This window comes from Lepidochelys kempii, chromosome 5, assembly GCF_965140265.1.
Source record: "Lepidochelys kempii isolate rLepKem1 chromosome 5, rLepKem1.hap2, whole genome shotgun sequence".
In the NCBI taxonomy this organism is placed as follows: Eukaryota; Metazoa; Chordata; order Testudines; family Cheloniidae; genus Lepidochelys; species Lepidochelys kempii.
The window spans coordinates 637,512-661,805 of NC_133260.1; the positions used below are offsets into that span (position 1 = coordinate 637,512).

At 51.6% G+C, this 24,294-nt stretch overlaps 1 protein-coding gene across 1 annotated transcript; it reads right to left on the reverse strand.

Annotated features, from left to right (window-relative positions):
- Positions 1–1,388: 1,388 nt before the first annotated feature.
- On the reverse strand, positions 1,389–19,098 carry LOC140911989 (avidin-like). Its single transcript, XM_073346143.1, has 4 exons — positions 19,027–19,098; positions 8,811–9,021; positions 4,850–4,970; positions 1,389–1,765 (listed from the first exon to the last, which is right to left on the reverse strand). The coding sequence occupies exons 1-4, from the start codon at positions 19,096–19,098 to the stop codon at positions 1,732–1,734; spliced, it is 438 nt and encodes a 145-aa protein (XP_073202244.1). The 3' UTR covers positions 1,389–1,731.
- Positions 19,099–24,294: the final 5,196 nt, after the last annotated feature.

Below are 24,294 nucleotides of genomic sequence, written 5' to 3' on the forward strand. Positions count from 1 at the left end.
ATCTTCACTAGCCCGCTGCAAGTGCACCGTGACCTGGGTGGGACATCAGGTCACCCTGCCACAGCACCACGTGTCACCAGCAGATCCGGCCTCGGGTGCTACATAAAGACCAGATCCTCCCCTGGACCTTTGTGCAACCAACCCAGTGAGAGTGGGGGGGGGCTGAGGGGAGCACCTGGTGTGATGAAGCGGGACTGTTCTTAATGTTTCCTCTGAATAGTGTGGGGGTGCCTCAGTTTCCCCTAGGCAGTTCTTAAGTATCTAGGGGGTGGGGTAAGGGTGTATGATCGTTGCAGAGCCCTAGAGGGCAGGGGTGTGCAGGGGTCTGGACACAGAGAATGGCCGACACCCTATTTCCTGGCAACTGATGGCCTGGGCCCTTCCCCCCTGCAAGGTGAGAGCTAAAGGGTTGGAGAACAAAGGAATCAGGTGCCCTCCTGGCCCGGAAAGGGACAAAGCCCAGAGGAGGAGGGGCTGGAGGGAGTTTCAGTTTGGGGCTGGCTGGGACATGGAGTGAAGGGCAGACGGGGTTGTCTGGCTCACTGCCCCCCAAAATGGACCCAGCTGAGGGGTCCCGTTCTCTGCACCTACAAGCTCTGTGTTAGACCATGTTCCTGTCGTCTAATAAACCTTCTGTTTTACTGGCTGGCTGAGAGTCCCGTCTGACTGTGAAGTTGGGGGGCAGGACCCTCTGGCTTCCCCAGGACCCCGCCTGGGCGGACTCGCTGTGGGAAGCGCACGGAGGGGCAGAGGAGGCTGAATGCTCCGAGGTCAGACCCAGGAAGGTGGAAGCCGGGAGAGCTGTGTGTCCTGCAGACAGGCTGCTCAGAGAGGAGACTTCCCCAGAGTCCTGATTGGCTTCATGGGGAGCAGCTCCCGAGCATCGCCCAGGGACTCCGTGACACCTGGTACCAGGCTCAGATGCTGCCCTAAAAGCATCTCTAAAATGGGACTCTGGCCCCGGTGGAACTGGACACCCTGCACAAAACAGCCTCCCCGTGCTGGGTTCCTCTGGAGCCTTACGCCTCCCGTGGAGGGTTTCAAGGGAGAACCACACAGAACTGAGCCCTGTTTTTCTGATGGAAAATGTTTGTTTGGCTCCTGGTGCCTAGATCTCGAGGTGGGTGGTGCTGGATGCTGGAGAGAAACGAAACCCAGGGCTGAGAGCGCTGGACAGGAACCTCCCGAGTGAGCGAAGGGCCGTTTAGCCGGGAAGGGCATCTCCTAGGGGCTGTACACCGGCTGCTGCATTCTGTATCCCGGCCACGGGCAGGGAGCAAAGGAGCGACCCAGGGGGATGAACCTGCCAAGGGGTGTCCCAGGAAGGGCCCGGCTAACGGGAGAGAATCCGGCACCTCCCAGGGAATCCAGGGGGGGCCAGGTGGGACTCACAGCTCAGCAACAGCTTCACCCCAAGGGCCAAGAGCGGTAAAAACACCAGAGACTCATTTGCCTCCCGCGCTAGAGCTTTACTGGGAAAGGAACTAAACTGCAGCATGGGGGGGTGGGGACAGCGATTCTGGGGGGGTCACCGGAGAGTGACGGGGAGGTGGAGACAGAGACGGGTGATTCTGCAGCCCAGCAAACAGCCCTGAGGCCGGGCGAGATGCTCTCGAGAGAGCCCAGGACAATCCCGGACAGGGGGCCAGGAGCCCTGGGGCTGCAGAGTGTGGTCACGGTGCTGCTGGGTCACCGGGCACCGTCGCTCCTCACGGATTCGCCCACGTTCCGTCACTTGATCCGAGTGAAAATGTTTGTGCCGACCCTGCGGGGAAGCACAGAGCTGGAGTTACTGGCCCAGCACAGGCCTGCGCTTGGGGCTGCCCCATACATGGGGGGGGGGCAGGGGCAAAAAGTGCATTAATCTGAGATGGATAGAAGCCCAAAGAGGCACCTCCTCCAGGCTCCACTTCATGGGGGCACCCAGCCACCCAGCCCAGGGAGGCAGCGTGCCTGTGGGCACCCCGCACCGGCAGGGCCTCAGAGCCACCCAGCTGCGCCCCGGGGGTGGGCAGGGGCTCTGGGGGCTGCTCATCCAGCCATCCCCTCCTGGGTGGGTCAGCAAGACCATTCTTTGTGCTTTTCCCTGGCGACTGACTCGTCTACCCTGGGGATGCTGCCCCTCACAGGATGCCCACACCCCTGGTGGATTGCTCACCCATTAGCAAGTTCTTGGAGAAGAGTTGTGGGGATCACACACAGCCCTGGGGTGTGACAGGGCCCAGGGAACTCAGCAAACCTTCTGTGACATTATTGACATGAACTGTGACCGTATAGATCATTGTTGCTACCAAAGTCCTACAGTTGCACCAAATCTTGTACAAAGGAAGTCAAGTAAGGTGTCTATGAAAAGGTTGTAATTTGCTGGTTATAATTAGGGCTGTCTGTATGTGTGTATCATTTTTGTATTTGAAGTTATGAATATTGGCTCTGTACTTGTATCACAATGTGTTTGATTCTTAGTAGCATTAGTGAGGCATGTGGTCAGCTTCTTGAGAAAGGAATTTTCAGATTAAGTGGCCAGTCAAGAAACACTTCACTGACAATGGACCTTGGGAGACTCCAATCTACATATGGGAAGCCTTCCTGGGAATGTTCAAGGCAGCATGTGAGCAATGGCTGCTCTACCTGTAAAGAACTGAGTCATGCATGGACATGTGACTTGCCCATGTGACTCCAAACTCCACCTTGCTGCTGTGATTTTCCCTAGTAAGAACAAAGGGTGTCCTTCTACAAGACAGAGGATATAAAAGGCCCTGGAAACCCCCCCATTGTGTCTTCAATCCTGCTTCTGACCTCTGGAAGAACTTTGCTACACTGAAGCTCTGAACAAAGGACTGAATGACCCAACCCAGCTGGGGATGTTCTCCAGAGACTTGATTTGAACCTGCCGTTTATTCCATCACTGCTACAAGCCTGAATCAAGAACTTTGCCATCACTGTATGTCATTGATTCCATTGAACCAATTCTAGCTCTCATCTCTATTTCTTTCTTTTTATGAATAAACCTTTAGATTTTAGATTCGAAAGAATCATAGAATATCAGGGTTGGAAGGGACCGCAGGAGGTCATCTAGTCCAACTCCCTGCTCAAAGCAGGACCAATCCCCAATTAAATCATCCCAGCCAGGGCTTTGTCAAGCCTGACCTTAAAAACTTCTAAAGAAGGAGATTCCACCACCTCCCTAGGTAACGCATTCCAGTGTTTCACCACCCTCCTAGTGAAAAAGTTTTTCCTAATATCCAACCTAAATCTCCCCCACTGCAACTTGAGACCATTACTCCTCGTTCTGTCATCTGCTACCATTGAGAACAGTCTAGAGCCATCCTCTTTGGAACCCCCTTTCAGGGAGTTGAAAGCAGCTATCAAATCCCCCCTCATTCTTCTCTTCTGCAGACTAAACAATCCCAGTTCCCTCAGCCTCTCCTCATAAGTCATGTGTTCCAGTCCCCTAATCATTTTTGTTGCCCTCTGCTGGACGTTTTCCAATTTTTCCACATCCTTCTTGTAGTGTGGGGCCCAAAACTGGACACAGTACTCCAAATGAGGCCTCACCAATGTCGAATAGAGGGGAACGATCACATCCCTCAATCTGCTGGCAATGCCCCTACTTATACATCCCAAAATGCTATTGGCCTTCTTGGCAACAAGGGCACACTGCTGACTCATATCCAGCTTCTCGTCCACTGTCACCCCTAGGTCCTTTTCCGCAGAACTGCTGCCGAGCCATTCGGTCCCTAGTCTGTAGCGGTGCATTGGGTTCTTCCGTCCTAAGTGCAGGACTCTGCACTTGTCCTTGTGGAACCTCATCAGATTTCTTTTGGCCCAATCCTCTAATTTGTCTAGGTCCCTCTGTATCCTATCCCCACCCTCCAGCATATCTCCCTCTCCTCCCAGTTTAGTGTCATCTGCAAACTTGCTGAGGGTGCAATCCACACCATCCTCCAGATCATTAATGAAGATATTGAACAAAACCGGCCCCAGGACTGACCCTTGGGGCACTCCACTTGATATCGGCTGCCAACTAGACATGGAGCCATTGATCACCACCCGTTGAGCCCGACAATCTAGCCAGCTTTCTATCCACCTTATAGTCCATTCATCCAGCCCATACTTCTTTAACTTGCTGGCAAGAATAAAGGATTGGCAACAGCGTGATTTGTGGGTAAGATCTGACTTGTATATTGACCTGGGTCTGGGGCTTGGTCCTTTGGGATCGAGGGAACTTTTTTCTTTTACTGGGGTGTTGGTTTTCATAATCATTCGTCCCCACAACGAGTGGCGCTGGTGGGGATACTGGGAAACTGGAGTGTCTGAGGGAATTGCTGTGTGATTTGTGGTTAGCCAGTGGGGTAAAACCAAAGTCCTCTCTGTTTGGCTGGTTCGGTTTGCCTTGGTGTGCAAAGGAACCCCAGCCTGGGGCTGTAACTGCCCTGCTCTAAGTGATTTGTCGTGAATTGATACTCTCAGAAGTGTCCTGCCAAAGGCCACATCGTTACACCTTCATCCTTCCCCAGCAAGATACACAGCTTCCTAGATTCCCAGGCCAGAAGGGACCATTGTGATTTGTGCCTGACCCCCTGCATAGCACAGGCCTTAGGGCTTCCCACCTAAAATTCCTAGAGCACATGGTGGGTCCCCCAAGAGTTTGTGATTCTGGGCTGAGAACCCTGCCCTGCCCCACCTCATCCCACATGGGGTTCCCTGTATCCCCAGCACCACAGCCCCAGAGCCGGGCTCGGGATCCCAGCCCTTGGCACAGCGCCGAGCAGAGACGGGGCCAGGCCCTGCAGTCCCAGCTCTGCAGGCAGCACCTTTGCTCCTGGGCAGTCTGTGCCCCGTCACCCACCTGGTCGCTTCCCAGTCGGCACCGGGGGATACGACCTCCTTGCGCAGCAGCCACGTGGTCTGCAGGGTCTCTTCTCCCTGGTCATCCGTGAAGCACTGGCCCACGAAGACGCTCACGGACTCTGGTGGAGACTCTGACAGGTGATAGAGTGACCAGGTCAGCGCTGCTCGCTCTGAGATCCCGGCACAGGGTCCCCAGACAGAGCCCGGAGCCCGAGGGAGTCTGCTGCGTGTCGCTGGGGCAGTGCCACGCACCTGCAATTGTCACACCCACTGGGTCCTCGGCAGCATCTCCCCAAGGCTGGCTCCAGCCCCAGGGGAGGGTCAGAGCAGTGACCCATTCTTGGGGCAGCGGGCGGGGGGGGACCAAGGAAGTTGGGGAGGGGACAGAGCACTGGGTGTGGAATGGGGAGAGGGAGAAGCAGCTGCCCAAAGGTGGAACCGGAGGTTTCTGCAGCAGCAAGCAATGTCAGCCTTCCCCTTTGGCATCACTGCCCCCCTAGCCCCGTGCCAGGTCAGCCCACGACAGGCCTTAATCACCCATCACAGCCCAGACCCCGAGCGGTGCGTCTGCAGAGACAGGCTCTGATTCTCATGTAATGGGACCCTGCACAAGCCTCCTTCTCCCTGTCTGCCCCCATACTGGGTGCCCCGCAAGCCAACACGCCGGAGCAAAATATAAGGTGGGTCGCTCGCCCACCCTCAGTAACGGGCCTCCCTGCTGTTACCCCTCTGTGCCCGCGTGGTTGGCCCAAGGCAGGGCCCTGCAGGTCGTTCAGCTCCGCAGGAGAAATGGGTCTTGGAGCCAGGTATCTCGGAGGCAAACACGGCAGGCAAGAGCGGCTTTGGATGAATGCACTATAAGGTGGGTAGAAAGTTGGCTAGATTGTTGGGCTCAACGGGTAGTGATCAATGGCTCCATGTCTAGCTGGCAGCCGGTGTCAAGTGGAGTGCCCCAGGGGTCGGTCCTGGGGCCGGTTTTGTTCAATATCTTCATAAATGATCTGGAGGATGGTGTGGATTGCACCCTCAGCAAATTTGCGGATGATACTAAACTAGGAGGAGAGGTAGATACGCTGGAGGGTAGGGATAGGATACAGAGGGACCTAGACAAATTGGAGGATTGGGCCAAAAGAAATCTGATGGGGTTCAATAAGGATAAGTGCAGGGTCCTGCACTTAGGACGGAAGAATCCAATGCACCGCTACAGACTAGGGACCGAATGGCTCGGCAGCAGTTCTGCGGAAAAGGACCTAGGGGTGACAGTGGACGAGAAGCTGGATATGAGTCAGCAGTGTGCCCTTGTTAGGAAAAACTTCTTCACTAGGAGGGTGGTGAAGCACTGGAATGCGTTACCTAGGGAGGTGGTGGAATCTCCTTCCTTAGAAGTTTTTAAGGTCAGGCTTGACAAAGCCCTGGCTGGGATGATTTAATTGGGGATTGGTCCTGTTTTGAGCAGGGGGTTGGAGTAGATGACCTCCTGAGGTCCCTTCCAACCCTGATATTCTAGGATTCTATGATTTTGGCGCAGCTCCGAGCCCTGCCCAGCCAGCCCTGGGCCCCACAGCTCTCCCCATTGGCGCCGACTCCGGGCTGGGCTGTCCGGCTCGTCTCAGGGCCAGGCTCCCAGGGACTCGGGCTGCGCCGGCCACTGCCTTCTCGCTGCGTCTCTGCTCCTCCTGCCTGCCTGTCCCAGGCACAGAAACCTTCCCAAAGGACCCCCGGGGACCCCTCTGGCCCCGGGCCCGGGCGCGCCTGGCCATGGGGTGCCGGGGACTCTCAGCCCCTGCCTCCAGAGGTACGGGAACTCGGGGTGCGGGGGCTGCCACACCCCCTGACTGGACGTGGTTTCCATTCTACGCGGGGTTTACAGCTTGGTTCAATGGCTCCCAGCCCCCCACTACACACATGGTTCCCGTCCCCCGGCCTGCCTCTCCCCATCACCCCACGGGGAGCGCGGCGGCCACACCATCGGCTTCACACCCGTTTAACCCACTCCAGACCAGTCGGGAGTTGCCGAGCTTCCCATCCCCGGACCCCCTCCCATCCCCCATCCAGTCAGCAGTCGGGGGGTGACTGGGATGCCTCCCTCCCCTCCCGCGGCCTGCAGGCCTTTTCCAAACCCCATTAATAAAGATGTTGAACAAAACCGGCCCCAGGATTGACCCCTGGGGCACTCCGCTTGATACCAGCTGCCAACTAGACATCCACACGGCCCCTTGGGCCTGGGGCCCCCTACCCTATGCTCACGCACATGGCCCCCTGGACCTGAGGCTTCCTGCCCCACACTCACCCAGATGGTCCCCTGGGCCTGGTGTGCCCCCTGCTACACAAGCAGCCACATGGCCCCTGGGGCTGGTGCCCCCTACCCCATGATCACCACATTTCTGTCCCCATTAAAATCCAGTTTTGCCTGCAAGGCATCCAGATGTCTGGCTACTCCCCTTCTTTCAAACCGCTGCCTCCGAGTCTGTCTTTCCTTAGTCTGGAAGCTCTTTAGGGCAGGACCACCCTGCCTTGCTCGCCTGAAGAGTGCCCAGACGTGCACATGGGCTCCGGCGTAAACAAAAATACATTAAACAACCTCACTGAGCAGATGCAAAAACCTCATTGCCCCGTACTGCTTTGCTGAGAGTCCCTGAACCTGGGGATCGCCAGTGTAAAAGCATGAGGCTTTTGGTATAAGCCACTGCAGTAAGGATACGCCATATAAGAATATAATAGCATTAGAATGGCTAGACTGGGTCAGACCAAGGGTCCATCTAGCCCCGTGTCCCGTCTGCCGACAGTGGCCAGTGCCAGGTGCCCCAGAGGCAGTGAACAGAACAGGTGATCACCAGGTGATCCAACCCTGTCGTCGCCCATTCCCAGCTTCAGTGTGTATTACAGAAGAGAGATTTAAGGCACAATTTTGTTTATTAAAGGAAGTTTAAGGGTGACATTAGAAGCATGGTCTAAATCAGGACCACCTGTCTTCCACAATTCCACCACATGGAGTTCTCCCCTTGCTCCTGAATTATTACTATGTTTAATATTAAAATTGTGTCCCTAGCCCCTCTGGTAGCAGAGAGAACCTTGAAAACCTGGCCTGCGCATAGAGCAAATCTGCAGAACACCTGCAGCACCGGCTGAACGAAGGGGCCGTCCCAGTCCGGGCTCCACGGATTCCAGCTGCAGAAGCTGATACTTTTGCCATGGAAATTCACTATTGTGCTACACCAACCCGTTTCCTGTCTCCCTGCCCTGCCTGCAGTATCCTCCTGCTCCCCCAGTAGGAGTCAACTGGACTTCAAGGCTGGGGGAAGGAGGTTTTGAGCTGGGCCACCTGAAGACAACTTCCAAGTAGTTGTGGAAAGTAAGCGTGACAACCTCCCTCTGGGCACTGAACCCAGGATCTCCCCAGTTAGCGCACAACACCTTACAGTGTGAGCTGCAAAGCTAGTGTCTGTAACGGACTCACATCCTCCGTGGCCTGAGCATCGACGAGGACATGTAACACACTGGTCAGTGGATTACATGAGCATCACAAAGTTTCCATCAATGAGTATTTTCCATTGCGAGCTGTATCTGGCATGGGAGGGAATTCCATGGAGACAGAGATCCCCACCCTGAGCCTTCCCTGCGGGTCCTTCTCCCCAGACCAGTCTGCTTCCACTCTCCACGCCTTCGCTTAAAGTTTGGTTTGACCATCACTCACCTCCTCCCAGCCTAAGCCTGGACCGCCATGCACTGTGCCTTCCAGGCCTACCTTCAGAGACCACCACAAGTGGTTCCAGGCCTCTCACTGACTGAGGAACAGGCTTTCCTTGTACACTGTCCTGACCCCCTCAGCCCCAGGGTACCCGAGTCACCAGCCCTCCCCAAGACTGGGGCATGAGACCTCCAGGTTTTTCAGCCCCCCCGTCAGATCATGCTTACCCCAGCTCCACCTGGCCAGCACCGAGGCAGTGGAGGCTACACACCTGAGAACTGCCACTTCACCGTGAACCCGAAGGTTGGCTGCTCCTTCTGGTTGGCATTGTGCTGGACTCCATGCAGGGGCGATGACAGGATATCAGCCTTGGGGGCCATTGCCACAGAGTGGTATGAACCCGAGAACGCTCCAGCCTTGCTGAGTTCAGATATAACCATCCTGCAGCCCAGGCTGCTCTTCCATGATCCGGACAGGACACACTGAAAAGGGAGGGATGCAGTTAGCAGGAACAGGGGCCCCACACAGCACTACGGGTCCGATGCTCAGCCGAGGCTATGACCCTGCCAGTCCGGAACGCAGGGCACAGACCGCTCAAACTGGAGATGAACAATGAAGTCTTGGTGTGTGCTCTGCTTCCTGAGCTCTCCAGGGAAGCCCATTCCCTCCCTCTGTGACCCCTCCCCACTTGTTTCTGGGTTTTTCAGGCTGGGGATTCCACCAGAAATGCAACTAACTGAATAAATCCTAAACCATATGTCACGAAGTGTGGGGGAGACAAGGACCTGCACCCCCAACTTTCTGCGATTCACCATGACTCTCAGCCAGCCAGTAAAACAGAAGGTTTATGAGACAACAGGAACACAGTCCAAAACAGAGCTTGTAGTTATAGAAAACAGGACTCCCTCAGTCAGGCCCATCTTGGGGGGCAGGGAGGCCAGACCACTGTTCTGGGCCTCCCTCTCTTTCCCCAGCCAGCTCCAAACTGAAACCCCCTCCAGCCATCTCACCCAGCCTCCCCCCCCCCGGCCCCTCCTCCAGCCTTTGTCCAGTTTCCTGGGCAGAAGGTGTCACCTGGCCCCAACCCCCCTCCTGGCTCAGGTTACATGCTCAGGTATCGTCCCTCCAGTGAAGTCACACCCTGATATCCCACCACCATCCAGCACCAATGCAGACAGCCCAGTAAAACTCCCACACAACATTCCCAGGTCAATACGCTCCACTCCGTGCTCCATCACATCATAAACACAGAACTGGGGACCTCCTCTGCTCCTGGGAGGTCCTTTGCTTTCTCCTTCCTAACCCATAGGGTGGGGGGAGCTGTCCTCCATTCCCTTGCCACCTGGGCCCTCTCCCCACAGACTGAGGAGCTTACTGAAGCAGGAGAGAGGAGGCAGCTGCACCCCAGAGAGCAATGGGGCCCAGGCTGGGTGTGGGTCCTGGAGAGCAGACAGGCTCCATGGCGCTTGTACTGTAATGGGATGCTAAGCTGTATCACGCTGTTTGGCCACGAGGTGGCGCTGTGTGGCACACACTTTATTTAAGCCACCGTGGGCCATCCCCAGCAGACCATTAAAGGATCTGAGACCGAACACACCGGCTGTGTATCGCACTCAGACGGAAGCTCTGTAGCCAGCCCGCATCTGGGACAGGCAGACGACAGTGCTGGCTCCTCTTCCCATTCCCAGCTGCTCTTCAGGGCCCAGTGAAGCCCCCTGGATGGAACGCACCCCTGTATTCACATCCTACACACCCCTGCAAAATCTTGGTACACAATGTGCTGTGTGAGCTATCGTCTGAAAACCAAGAATGCACCGGCCAATAGTATCAGGGCGAAATGTGTGTAGCAACATTACGTGTAAAGAGATAACATACGCAGAAATCGTGACTGAAGTGTGTTCACCAGAGAAGTCTGGGGCGGGGGTGAACCTGTTTCTCAAAGACAAAGGACAAGGTGACACATCTGGCCAGGTGCCATCAAAGCCGATGAGCCATCACCTGTCAAGTGTCCATTCCTTGGCAAGGGAGGGAGGCAGGAACAAACAGTTCTGCATCTTAGCAAACAACAGCAGGGAACCTCTTTCACCACCAGACTCCTTGACTCCAACCTCACCTCAGGAATGAACTTTATCAAGGGGTATCCCTTGGGAAAATGCATTTCAAAGGGAAAAGGAAAACAGCCGTTGGACTTTGGGAGCAGATCCAGTCTGAGAATTTGGTCAGCAATGATATGGAAACATGTACTAAGGGAACCTCACCTTGAACCGAGTCAAGTTAGTTAAATTTACTACAAGGAAGTGTTTTACCATTATGTCTCTTGTAGCCATTTCTGACTTTAATGCCTTACACTTGTACTCCCTTAAAACTTGCCTCCTTGTAGTTAAATAAACTTGTTTTATTCTTTAATCAGAATGAATCCAGTGTGTGGATAGCTCCATTTAGGGTAGCAAACTATTGTCTATTCCAGGGGTCAGCAACCTATGGCCCGCGTGCCAAAGGTGGCACGCGAGGTGATTTTCAGTGGCACTCTGCTGCCAGTCTGGGGTTCCGTCTGCCGGCCCCTTGCCAGCCGGGGTCCTCGCGGCCGGCCCGCTCAGCCCGCTCCCTGCCTGGGGACATTGAAAAACTCAGCAAGGAAAAGCAAGGGCAAGGATCACACTAAACTGATAAGATCAGCATTTTAATTTAATTTTAAATGAAGCTTCTTAAACATTTTTAAAACCTTATTTACTTTACATGCAACAATAGTTTAATTATATAATATAGACTTATAGAGCGAGACCTTCTAAAAACATTTAAATTTATTACTGGCATGCAAAATCTTAAATTACAGTGAATAAATGAAGACTTGGCATACCACTTCTGAAAGGTTGCTGATCCCTGGTCTATTCATTCCCTTAGAAGGGCAACAGACCTCCTATATCTGGACTGCCCAGGAGTGGGCTGGACAGTACAGAACACACATTTGGGGGGAAAATCCAGGACTGGGAGTGTGTTGGGGTCATACGGTGAGTGGTAACCCAGGCTGGTGGAAGCCGGAGCATGACTGGAGTTCTGCTGGCAGGCTGCACCTACACACAGACACTCAGGTGTGACCTGCTGCCCGAAGGCTTCTTGTGAGCAGCCCAGCTGGGAGCTGCAGCAGCAAAGCATTGGGAGGCACACAAGTTTGCAGGGGAGGGGGTGACAGCCCCTCACTGGTCTGGACTGCACCCTGCAGTGTCATTACCCCCTACCCCCGGCACTGATACACAAGAGGATGGGGAGAGGACAGAGAAGACACCACTGACTTGGCAGCTGTATGCAGGAGTGGAAACCTGCAGAGGAGCAGGGTGGGCAGCATGGACCCAGCCTGGGGGAAGGGCCTCATGGCCCCCTCTCTGATCTTTCCAGCCATGGACGCAACGTTTCTAGTGGCCGCTGTGTCTGATGCAGGCCTGATGAGCTCCCTGCTTTGTCCATCAAAGAACCTTCAATGCAGCTTCCTTTGCCAGAGGAAGTGGCTCTGCAGATGCCCCTGTGTGGCTGCCACAACAGCTTGTGCTTTACTCACATTCAGGCACTGCACTTCTCCTCCCAGAGCAGCCAAAAGCTCTCCAGAAGCTACCGCCTCACCAGGGGATCGGATCCTCACATGCCAGCATGAACGTAGCCTCACACCCTGGTGGGGTAGAGACATGCGTGCTTCTGCCAATTCATGGAGATGAGTGACTTGCCATGGTCACACAGGAAGTCTGCCACAGGGCTGGAAGCTCCGAACCCCACGATCATCCATCCCCCAAAGGGAGCTGTGAGCACCTGCCTCTCTGCAAATCAGGCCCTTCTTTTTAGGGGCCTGATTCTGACATCACGCTGGAGGGGATCAGGCACCACTCCACTGAGATCACTGGACTTATACTGGGGTGAAACCAGAATGAGATCAGGATCAGCCTCTTGGGTACCATGGCAATGAGATGAGATGGTTAGACAGAGTCCAGCTGCTTTCCTGCAATGTGGGATGGAGCTGCAAAATACCTACTGACCCCCAATCACAACACTTAAGCTAGACAAAAAGATGTGTCTTTAAAACAGGTTGGCTGACATGTTTTACCTGACAAGTCTTAGAACCCTAGTGTAGACAAGGCCAGTTGTAGTTTAAGTATTAGTTGGGAGCCTCGGCTACAACATAATCAGCTAACGTGTTAAAATACAACTCATCTTGCTTACAGCTGGGTTTTTAAAATGTTACTTAAAACATTAGCAACCTGTTTTTGAGAACCTGCTCTTTTCCATTTCCCGGCCGTCGAACCACCGGGCCCTTCCTTCCCGAGAGCAGACAAGGGATTGTCACCCAATGAGATATTGCTGGGTCCTGCCAGTCTGCTGGTATAACTTGGGTAATGGGAGGGGTGGGGAAAGCTGAGCTGGGAGTAAGGAGCAGAGCTACACTTGGCATCCTGCTTTGTAAACTGTCATCTTGGTGGTGATGGGGGCCTTCAGCTACCCAGAGACCTGTTAGGAAAATAACACTGCAGGGCACAGATTATCCAAAAAGTTCTTGGAATGTATTGGAGACAATTTTTTAGTTCACAAGGTGGAGAAAGCTACTAGGGGAGAGGCTGTTCTAGATTGGGGGAGTTCTGGATGATTGGAAAAAGGCAAATAGAGTGCTCATATTTTAAAAAGGGAAGAAAGAGAACCTGGGGAACTACAGACCAGTCAGCCTCACCTCAGTCCCTGGCAAAATCATGGAGCAGGTCCTCAAGGAATCCATTTGGAAGCACTTGGAGGAGAGGAAGGTGATCAGGAACAGTCAACATGGATTCACCAAGGGCAAGTCATGCCTGACCAACCCGATTGCCTTGTATAGAATCATAGAATCATAGAATATCAGGGTTGGAAGGGACCCCAGAAGGTCATCTAGTCCAACCCCCTGCTCAAAGCAGGACCAATTCCCAGTTAAATCATCCCAGCCAGGGCTTTGTCAAGCCTGACCTTAAAAACCTCTAAGGAAGGAGATTCTACCACCTCCCTAGGTAACGCATTCCAGTGTTTCACCACCCTCTTAGTGAAAAAGTTTTTCCTAATATCCAATCTAAACCTCCCCCACTGCAACTTGAGACCATTACTCCTCGTTCTGTCATCTGCTACCATTGAGAACAGTCTAGAGCCATCCTCTTTGGAACCCCCTTTCAGGGAGTTGAAAGCAGCTATCAAATCCCCCCTCATTCTTCTCTTCTGCAGGCTAAACAATCCCAGCTCCCTCAGCCTCTCCTCATAACTCATGTGTTCCAGTCCCCTAATCATTTTTGTTGCCCTTCGCTGGACTCTCTCCAATTTATCCACATCCTTCTTGAAGTGTGGGGCCCAAAACTGGACACAGTACTCCAGATGAGGCCTCACCAATGTCGAATAGAGGGGAACGATCACGTCCCTCGATCTGCTCGCTATGCCCCTACTTATACATCCCAAAATGCCATTGGCCTTCTTGGCAACAAGGGCACACTGCTGACTCATATCCAGCTTCTCGTCCACTGTCACCCCTAGGTCCTTTTCTGCAGAACTGCTGCCTAGCCATTCGGTCCCTAGTCTGTAGCTGTGCATTGGGTTCTTCCGTCCTAAGTGCAGGACCCTGCACTTATCCTTATTGAACCTCATCAGATTCCTTTTGGCCCAATCTTCCAATTGATCTAGGTCCTTTTGTATCCTATCCCTCCCCTCCAGCGTATCTACCACTCCTCCCAGTTTAGTATCATCCGCAAATTTGCTGAGAGTGCAATCCACCCCATCTTCCAGATCATTTATGAAGATATTGAATAAAACCGGCCCCAGGACCGACCCTTGGGGCACTCCACTTGATACCGGCTGCCAACTAGACATGGAGCCATTGATCACTACCCGTTGAGCCCGACAATTTAGCCAGCTTTCTACCCACCTTATAGTGCATTCATCCAGCCCATACTTCCTTAACTTGCTGACAAGAATACTATGGGAGACCGTGTCAAAAGCTTTGCTAAAGTCAAGAAACAATACATCCACTGCTTTCCCTTCATCCACAGAACCAGTAATCTCATCATAAAAGGTATGATGAGATAAGTGGCTCTGTGGATATGGGGAAAGCGTGGATGTGATACATCTTGACTTTAGCAAAGCTTTTGACACGGTCTCCCACAGTATTCTTGCCAGCAAGTTAAAGAAGTATGAGCTGGATGAATGGATGATAAGGTGGATAGAAAGCTGGCTAGATTGTCGGGCTCAAAGGGGAGTGATCAACGGCTCCATGTCTAGTTGGCAGCCGGTATCAAGCAGAGTGCCCCAAGGGTCAGTCCTGGGGCTTGTTTTGTTCAACATCTTTAGTAATGATCTGGATGGTGGGATGGATTGCACCCTCAGCAAGTTCGCTGTTGACATTAAGCTGGGGGGAGAGGTCAGTACGATGGAGGGTAGGGATAGGGTCCAGAGTGACGTAAACAAATTGGAGGATTGGGCCAAAAGAAATCTGATGAGGATCAACAAGGACAAGTGCAGAGTCCTGCACTTAGGAAGGAAGAATCCCATGCACCGCTACAGACTAGGGACCGAATGGCTCGGCAGCAGTTCTGCAGAAAAGGACCTGGGGATTACAGTGGACAAGAAGCTGGATATGAGTCAGCAGTGTGCCCTTGTTACCAAGAAGATCAATGGCATGTTGGGCTGTATTAGTAGGGGCATTGCCAGCAGGTCAAGGGAAGTGATCGTTCCCCTCTATTCGACATTGGTGAGGCCTCATCTGGAGTACTGTGTCCAGTTTTCCCACTACAGACGGGATGTGGACAAATTGGAGAGAGTCCAGCGGAGGGCAATGAAAATGATTAGGGGGCTGGGGCACATGACTTATGAGGGGAGGCTGAGGGAACTGGGGTTATTTAGTCTGCAGAAGAGAAGAATAAGGGGGGATTTGAGAGCAGCCTTCAACTACCTGAAGGGGGGTTCCAAAGGGGATGGAGCTCGGCTGTTTTCAGTGGTGGCAGATGACAGAACAAGGAGTAATGGTCTCACGTTGCAGTGGGGGAGGTTTAGGTTGGATATTAGGAAAAACTTTTTCACTAGGAGGGTGGTGAAGCACTGGAATGCGTTACCTAGGGAGATGGTGGAATCTCCTTCCTGAGAGGTTTCTAAGGTCAGGCTTGACAAAGCCCTGACTGGGATGATTTAGTTGGGGTAGGTCCTGCTTTGAGCAGGGAGTTGGACTAGATGACCTCCTGAGGTCTCTACCAACCCTAATATTCTGTGATTCTATGATTTAATTTTGACAAACAAGGAGGAACAGATTGAGAATTTGAAAGTGGAAGGCAGCTTGGGTGAAAGTGATCAAGAAATGAGAGAGTTTGTGATTCTAAAGAACGGTAGGAGGGAAAACAACAGAATCAAGATAATGGATTTCAAGAAGGCAGACTTTAGCAAATTCAGGGAATTGGTAGGTAAGATCCCATGGGAAGCAAGTCTAAGGGGTAAAACAGTTCAAGAGAGTTGGCAGTTTTTCTAGGAGACATTATTAAGGTCACAAGAGCAAACTATCCCATTGCGTAGGAAATATAGGAAGTATGGCAAGAGACCACCCTGGCTTAACCAGGAGATCTTCAATGACCTGAAACTCAAAAAAGAGTCCTACAAAAAGTGGAAACTAGGTCAAATTACAAAGGATGAATATAAAAAAATAACCCAAGTATGTAGGGAGAGAATTAGAAAGGCCAAGGCACAAAATGAGATTAAACTACCTAGAGACATAAAGGGTAACAAAAAAACATTCTACAAATACATCAAAAGCAAGAGGAGGACCAAGGACAGAGGAGGCCTGGGTGGAAAACAATAACAGAAAATGTGGAAATGGCAGAAGTGCTAAATGACTTTTTTGTTTCAGTTTTCACCAAAAAGGTTAGGAGTGATTCAATATGTAACATAGAAAATGCCAGTGAAAATGGGATAGGATCAGAGGCTAAAATAGAGAGAAAAAGTTAAAAGTTACTTAGCTAAGTTAGATGTCTTCAAGTCCCCAGGGCCTGATGAAATACATCCTAGAATACTCAAGCAGCTGACTGAGGAGATATCTGAACCATTAGCAATTATCTTTGAAAAGTCATGGGAGACGGGAGAAATTCCAGAGGACTGGAAAAGGGCAAATCTAGTGCCCACCTATAAAAAGGGGAATAAGGACAACCCAGGGGATTACAGACCAGTCAGCTTAACTTCAGCATCCTGAAATATAATGGAGCAAATAATTAAGCAATCAATATGCAAGCATCTAGAAGATAATAAGGTGACAAGTTACAGTCAGTGTGTATCTGTCAAGAACAAATCATGTCATACCAACCTGAGAGCTTTCTTTGACAGGGTAACAAGTCTTGTGGATGTGGGGAAGCGGGTAGACGTGGTATATCTTGACTTTAGTAAAGCTTTTGATACTGTCTCGCGTGACCTTCTCATAAACAAACTAGGGAAATGCAGCCTAGATGGAGCTACTGTAAGGTGGGTGCAAAACTGGTTGGAAAACCATTCCCAGAAAGTAGTTACCAGTGGTTCACAGTCATGCTGGAAGAGCATAACGAGTGGGGTCCTACGGGGATCAGTTCTGGGTATGGTTCTGTTCAATATCTTCATCAATGATGTAGATAATGGCATAGAGAGTATACATATAAAGTCTGCGAACGACCCAGCTGGGAGGGGCTGCAAGTGCTTTGGAGGATAGGATTAAAATTCAGAATGATCTGGACAAACTGGAGAAATGGTCTGAAGTAAATAGGATGAAATGCAATAAGGACAAATGCAAAGTACTCCACTTAGGAAGGAACAATCAGTTGCACACACACAGAGTGGGAAATGACTGCCTAGGAAGGAGCACTATGGAAAGGGATCTGGGGGTCACAGTGGATCACAAGCTAAATGAGTCAACAGTATAACACTATTGCAAAAAAAGCAAACCTCAGTCTGGGCTGTATTAGCAGGAGTGTTGTAAGCAAGACACGAGAAGTAATTCTTCTGCTCTACTCCGGGCTGATTAGGCCTCAACCGGGGTATTGTGTCCAGTTCTGGGTGCCACATTTCAGGAAAGATGTGGACTCATTGGAGAAAGTACAGATTAGAGCAACAAACATGATTCAAAACAAGACCTATGAGGAAAGGTTAAACAAAACCAATTTTTTTACTCTGGAGAAGAGAAGGCGGGGGGTGGGGGAGGAGACATGATGACAGTTTTCAAGTACATAAAGGGTTGTTACAAGGAGGAGGGAGAAAAATTGTTCTCCTTAACCTCTGAGGATAGGACAAGAAGCAATGGGCTTAAATTTCAGCAAGGGCAGTTTAGGTTGGACATTAGGAAAAACTTCCTAATTGTCAGGGTGGTTAAGCACTGGAATAAATCGTCTAGGGAGGTTGTGGAAACTCTGTCAGTGGAGATTTTTAAGAGCAGGCTGGACAAACACCTGTCAGGGATGGGCTAGAATCGATAATACTTAGTCCTGCCCTGATTGCAGGGGGCTGGACTAGAGACCTCTGGAGAGCTCTTCCAGTCCTAAGATTCTATGATCTACCAGATGTGATGGGACCCCCAATAATAATAACGCTTCCAGGGTGTCACGGAGTGTGGGGGAGTCCAGGCCCTGCACCCCCCTTCCTGGGATTCACTGAGACTCTCAGCCAGCCAGTAAAACGGAAGGTTATTGGACCACAGGAAAACCGTCTCAAACAGAGCTTGTGGGTACAACCAGGACCCCTCACTCAAGTCCTTCTGGGGGAGCAGGGAGCTTAGACCCCAGCCCTGGGGTTCCCTGTGTTCCTCCACCCAGCCCCAAACTGAAAACTAAACCCCCCCAGCAGGCTCCCTCCTGCAGCCTCTGTCCACATTCCTGGGTAGAGGTGTTACCTCCCTCTCCCCCTCCCGGCTCAGGTGACAGGCTCTCAGGTCTCCCATCCCCAGGGCACATTCCCAGGTCAACACTCCCCCCTCCCTGCTGCATCACATCCTCACACAGGGCTCCTCCCATCTGTTCCCCAGTTTGCTAGGGACAGCCCGGTGGGCTTTATTTTCTGCAGCCCAAATGTGCCCTTCATGTGGCTTGCTGCTCCCGGCTCCATCACTCCTATGGGGTTGGGGAGATTTACAATGAAATAACCCCTGGAGCTGTTCCTGTCCCTGCCCTTTATGGGAGACAGAATCTCCCTCGCTATAACAAACATTGCAGCTTTACAGCCAGAGCGAAATCCCTGCAGGGGGAAAGGCCCCACCCCCTCTTCACCTCCCGCAATAGTCCCGAGCTCTCACTCCTGCCTGCCCACAGCAGGAACCCCCTACATGAGCCTGATCCATCAGACAGTCAGCCCCCAGCCCCCTCAGCCCCTTGCCCTGCCCCACCCTGAGATACCCCAGAGTGAGCACCCAGCCTCCTCGGCCCCTCACCACGCCCTGTCCTGAGACAGCCCAGAGGCAGTGCCCAGCCCCCTCGGCCCCTCACCCTGCCCAGTCTGCCCCATACCTTTCTCTCTGAAGAGGTGTCAACAGTCACCAGAGCCAGGGCGAGGAGCAGGGAGAAGCCGATTTTCCCCATCGTCACTTGGAGTAGAAGCCACCTGCAGAAGCCAATTGAGTCTCCCCAGCACTTAGTCTGGGGCCACCAGTCAGGCCCCGTCTTTATATCCCCTCGCAGCAGGCAAGGGCTGCAACCTGAGCTGCGCTGGTTCTCGCCTTGCTGGCAGTTCCCAGAAGCGAACGGGCACTTTGGTTATTTTGTTTATGTCTCACTGACATTCAATCTCCAGCCCCAGCTGCTGGCAGGGCCAGCAGGACAAAATGAAAAGAAGGGACGTGTGACCTGGGCAGTGATGTGAGGAGTGCAGTCAACGTGACCCCCTATAGATAGATCCCAGCACATGGGAGAGCTGGACAGAGACCAGCAGGGCCATTGGCCTGCAGTGACAGGTGGAAAGGTGCCTGGCTCTGAGGGCTGTGCCTGCCATGGCTCATGGGGTGTGTGAGGGCACATTGCCCCGGGTTGGTGAGAGAGGTGATGGCAGGACAAAGGTTCTCCGTGTGCCATGCATGGCAGAGCAGGGGCAAGGCAGGAGCTGGAGTCCGTTAGCAGTCAAGATCCTGAGCCTCTGAATGGCCACTAACTCCAGCAGAAATAATGACGTCTGATGTCAGCCAGCAGCAGCCCCTGCCTCCCGGACAGGTGGTAACGAGTGATCCAGGTGCTGCATCAACCAGGCCAGGTACTAACAAGCTGCAACAGGACTTTATTTTTGAAGTGGAAACCTCTTTACCAAGCTGCTGCTGCACCCTCGGTAGCTTTCTCCCAGCCTCTCAACTCCTCCCCACTCCTTCCTGGTTCCTGTCCTTTCAGACTCCCAACAGCCAGAGCTCCCAATTCTAATAATTACAAGCAACATCTAAACACCACATTCCCGCCTCTCTTAAGAAACTCTCCCAATTAAAATAAACATTATTGTTCCAACCACAGGAACAAATATGAAACAAGACACTATACTGTTGGCAGAAATATGACACTGAAAACACTGTAGATACTACATAACATAGTCTCTAGTCCAGACAGGTGGTCGTCTGGGTCTGACAGGCCATCTCTCAAGCCCCGGTTCCAGGTCAATGTCTTGTTGTGTTGGTACCACGGTGAAGTCTTCCAATGCAGACTGGGCGTTGGCATAATCTCCTCTTGGTGCATAGGCAGGTGCAAGATAAGAAGCATTCCATACCCACCCATCAGAAAGTCGATAGGTGTAAGGTCCCTTCTTCCCTATGATTTTAAGAGGAGCTGTGAATTTATGGTCCCCTTTGCATAAAATTCCAGGTTTTCGTATTCTAACGAAGGAACCGCACTCTCACTTTGGTTCCTTAGCACCCCGCCGCTTGTTTGTGAAAGCCTTAGACTTTGCTTGGTTCTGTTCAACTGTTTTTCTCACACCTCATTTGGGGCATCAGATCGTGCATTTAACAATCCAGCAATGTTCAGTTTAGTATTCATCTGTTTCCCATGCAGTAACGCTGCGGGCGATCTTTGCGTGGTGGTATGTCATGTAGCCCGGCATACCTGCAAGAACTCAGTAGTGAAGGGTATCCACAATTGCCCTTCCAGTTTAGCCGTTTGCAAACTCTCTTTCACACTTCTGTTAAACCATTCGATTTCCCCATTGGCTTGAGGGTAATATAGGGATGACCTTCTGTGTAAAATGTTCCTCTGTGCTAGAAAAGTTTCAAACTCCCCGGAAGTAAATTGACTACCATTATCTGAAACCAGTTCTTGGGGTTACCTTCCCTGCTAAAAACTGAAGAGAGGAATTTAATTACTGTAGCAGAAGAGATTTGCGATGTAAACGCTACCTCAGGCCATTTACTGAAATAGTCTATTAAGATGATGGCATAACGGCAGTCAATTGGAGCAATATCAAAGGGTCCTACAATGTCAATTGCCACTTTTTCCCATGCAGATTCAGGAAGAGGAACAGGCTGTAATGGAGGGGTACATGTCACTGCTCTCTTATCATGCATTTGGCAAGTGACACAGGATTTTATGAGTGCTTCAGTTTGAGAGTCCATCCCTGGCCTCCAATACAGATCCCGTAGTCGTTGTTTGGTTTGGACAATTCCTGGATGAGAATCGTGTGCCAGGTGTATGAGTTTTGACTGTAATTCTTCTGGCACAAGGAGCCAGTGTGTAAATGGTAGCACACAGCCATCAAGCAAAGAAAATTCATCCTGAACTCTAAAATAAGGCAACAAAACCGGGTCAAGGTTTTTAGGGTGACTGGGCCACCTCTTTGTCAGAAATTCCCGTAGTTTTTGTTGAACTGGACACGCTGAACAAGCAGCTTGAAATTGTTCTCTTGTAACTGCAGTGAGAGCGCTTGTAATAAGTGCAAGCACGACATCCTCATCCTCCGGTGGACCATCTGGTGAAGGCAAAGGCAGGTGAGAAAGGCAATCGGGGACCATGTTTTGCTTTCCAGGCTTATATTCCCGTTCATAACTGAAAGAGAGTAGTCCTGCAGACCCTCGAGCAATACGGTACCCTGCTCTTCCCAGTCCTTTCGTGGTGAGCGACGTCGTCAAAGGGCTGTGGTCTGTGCACAACTTGAACGTGTGGCCCCACGGGTAAGTTCTCCATCTTTCCGTAGCCCAGACACAAGCAAGTGCTTCTTTTTGGACTGTAGAATATTTCCTCTCAGCATTACTTAGTCTCCTTGAACCAAACGCAACCGTCCTCTCTGTGTTGTCCTCACGCAGTTGTGTGACAACAGCCCCAAGGCCATAATCAGAAGCATCAGTAGTTACAAGTGAGGGCAATGCAGGACTGAACAGTGCAAGTACTGGACTATGAACAATCAAGTCTTTCACTGTTTCGAAACTAGCTTGTGCATCTTCTTGTCCACACTAAGGTTGAACTTCTCCGTAGTAATTCCCGTAACGGTTCAATGACCTCAGGAGGTCATCTAGTCCAACCCCCTGCTCAAAGCAGGACCAATCCCCAACTAAAGCATCCCAGCCAGGGCTTTGTCAAGCCTGACCTTAAAAACTTCTAAGGAAGGAGATTCTACCACCTCCCTAGGTAACGCATTCCCATGTTTCACCACCCTCCTAGTGAAATAGTGTTTCCTAATATCCAACCTAAACCTCCCCCACTGCAACTTGAGACCATGACTCCTTGTCCTGTCATCTGCCCCCACTGAGAACAGTCTAGATCCATCCTCTTTGGAACCCCCTTTCAGGTAGTTGAAGGCTGCTATCAAATCCCCCCTCATTCTTCTCTTCCGCAGACTAAACAATCCCAAAAAGAAAAGGAGGACTTGTGGCACCTTAGAGACTAACCAATTTATTTGAGCATAAGTTTTCGTGAGCTACAGCTCACTTCATCGGATGCATTCAGTGGAAAATACAGTGAGGAGATTTATATACACACAGAACATGAAAAAATGGGTCTTATCATACACACTGTAATGAGAGTGATCACTTAAGATGAGCTATTACCAGCAGGAGAGCGGGGGGGAGAAAACCTTTTGTAGTGATTGTCACGGAGTCCCCGGGCGATGCTCTGGAACTGCTCCCTACAAAGCCAGGCAGGACTCTGGGGCAGTCTCCTCTCTGGGAGCAGCCTGTCTGCAGGACACACAGCTCACCCGGCTTCCCCCTTCCTGGGTCTGACCTCGGAGCATTCAGCCTCCTCTGCCCCTCCGTGCGCTTCCCACAGCGAGTCCGCCCAGGCGGGGTCCTGGGGAAGCCAGAGGGTCCTGCCCCCCAACTTCACAGTCAGACGGGACTCTCAGCCAGCCAGTAAAACAGAGGTTTATTAGACGACAGGAACATGGTCTAAAACAGAGCTTGTACATGCAGAGAACAGGACCCCTCAGCTGGGTCCATTTTGGGGGGCAGTGAGCCTGACAACCACGTCTGCCCTTCACTCCATGTCTCCAGCCAGCCCCCAACTGAAACTCCCTCCAGCCCCTCCTCCTCTGGGCTTTGTCCCTTTCCCCGGGCCAGGAGGGCACCTGATTCCTTTGTTCTCCAACCCTTTAGCTCTCACCTTGCAGGGGGGAAGGGCCAGGGCCATCAGTGGCCAGGAAAACAGGGTGTTGGCCATTCTCTGTGTCCAGACCCCTGCACACACCTGCCCTCTAGGGCTCTGCAATGATCATACACCCTTATCCCACCCCCTAGATACTTAAGAACTGCCTAGGGGAAACTGAGGCACCCCCACACTATTCAGAAGAAACATTAAGAACAGTCCCACTTCGTCACATCGATAATCAGGGTGGGCCATTTCCAGCAGTTGACAAGAATGTTGGAGGAACAGTGGGAGGTGAAGGGGGGGAGTAAACATGGGGAAATAGTTTTACTTTGTGTAATGACCCATCCACTCCCAGTCTCTATTCAAGCCTAAGTTAATTGTATCCGGTTTGCAAATTAATTCCAATTCAGCAGTCTCTCATTGGAGTCTGTTTTGAAGTCTTTTTGTTGTGATATTGCGACTTTTAGGTCTGAAATAGAGTGACCAGAGAGATTGAAGTGTTCTCTGACTGGTTTTTGAATGTTATAATTCTTGACATCTGATTTGTGTCCATTTATTCTTTTACGTAGAGACTGTCCAGTTTGACCAATGTACATGGCAGAGGGGCATTGCTGGCACATGATGGCATATATCACATTGGTGGATGTGCAGGTGAACGAGCCTCTGATAGTGTGGCTGATGTTATTAGGCCCTGTGATGGTGTCCCCTGAATAGATATGTGGGCACAGTTGGCAACGGGCTTTGTTGCAAGGATAGGTTCCTGGGTTAGTGGTTCTGTTGTGTGGTTGCTGATGAGTATTTGCTTCAGGTAGCGGGGCTGTCTCTACGCAAGGACTGGCCTGTCTCCCAAGATCTGTGAGAGTGATGGGTTGTCCTTCAGGATAGGTTGTAGATCCTTGATGATGCGTTAGAGGGGTTTTAGTTGGGGGCTGAAGGTGATGGCTAGTGGCATTCTGTTATTTTCTTTGTTGGGCCTGTCCTGTAGTAGGTGACTTCTGGGTACTCTTCTGGCTCTGTCAATTTGTTTCTTGAACAATTTTTTTCAGCTGAAGTGAAGAAACAGATTGACAGAGCCAGAAGAGTTCCCAGAAGTCACCTACTATAGGACAGGCCCAACAAAGAAAACAACAGAACCCCCACTAGCCATCACCTTCAGCCCCCAACTAAAACCCCTCCAACACATTATTAAGGATTTACAACCTATCCTGAAGGACGACCCATCACTCT

Coding starts and splice junctions, on each gene's coding strand:
- LOC140911989 (XM_073346143.1), bottom strand. CDS start 19,098: ATGGGGAAAATCGGCTTCTCCCTGCTCCTCGCCCTGGCTCTGGTGACT. Junction 9,022..19,026: donor ACACCTCTTCAGAGAGAAAG/GTATGGGGCAGA, acceptor CTCCCTTTTCAG/TGTGTCCTGTCCGGATCATG. Junction 4,971..8,810: donor GGTGAAGTGGCAGTTCTCAG/GTGTGTAGCCTC, acceptor AGTCTCCACCAG/AGTCCGTGAGCGTCTTCGTG.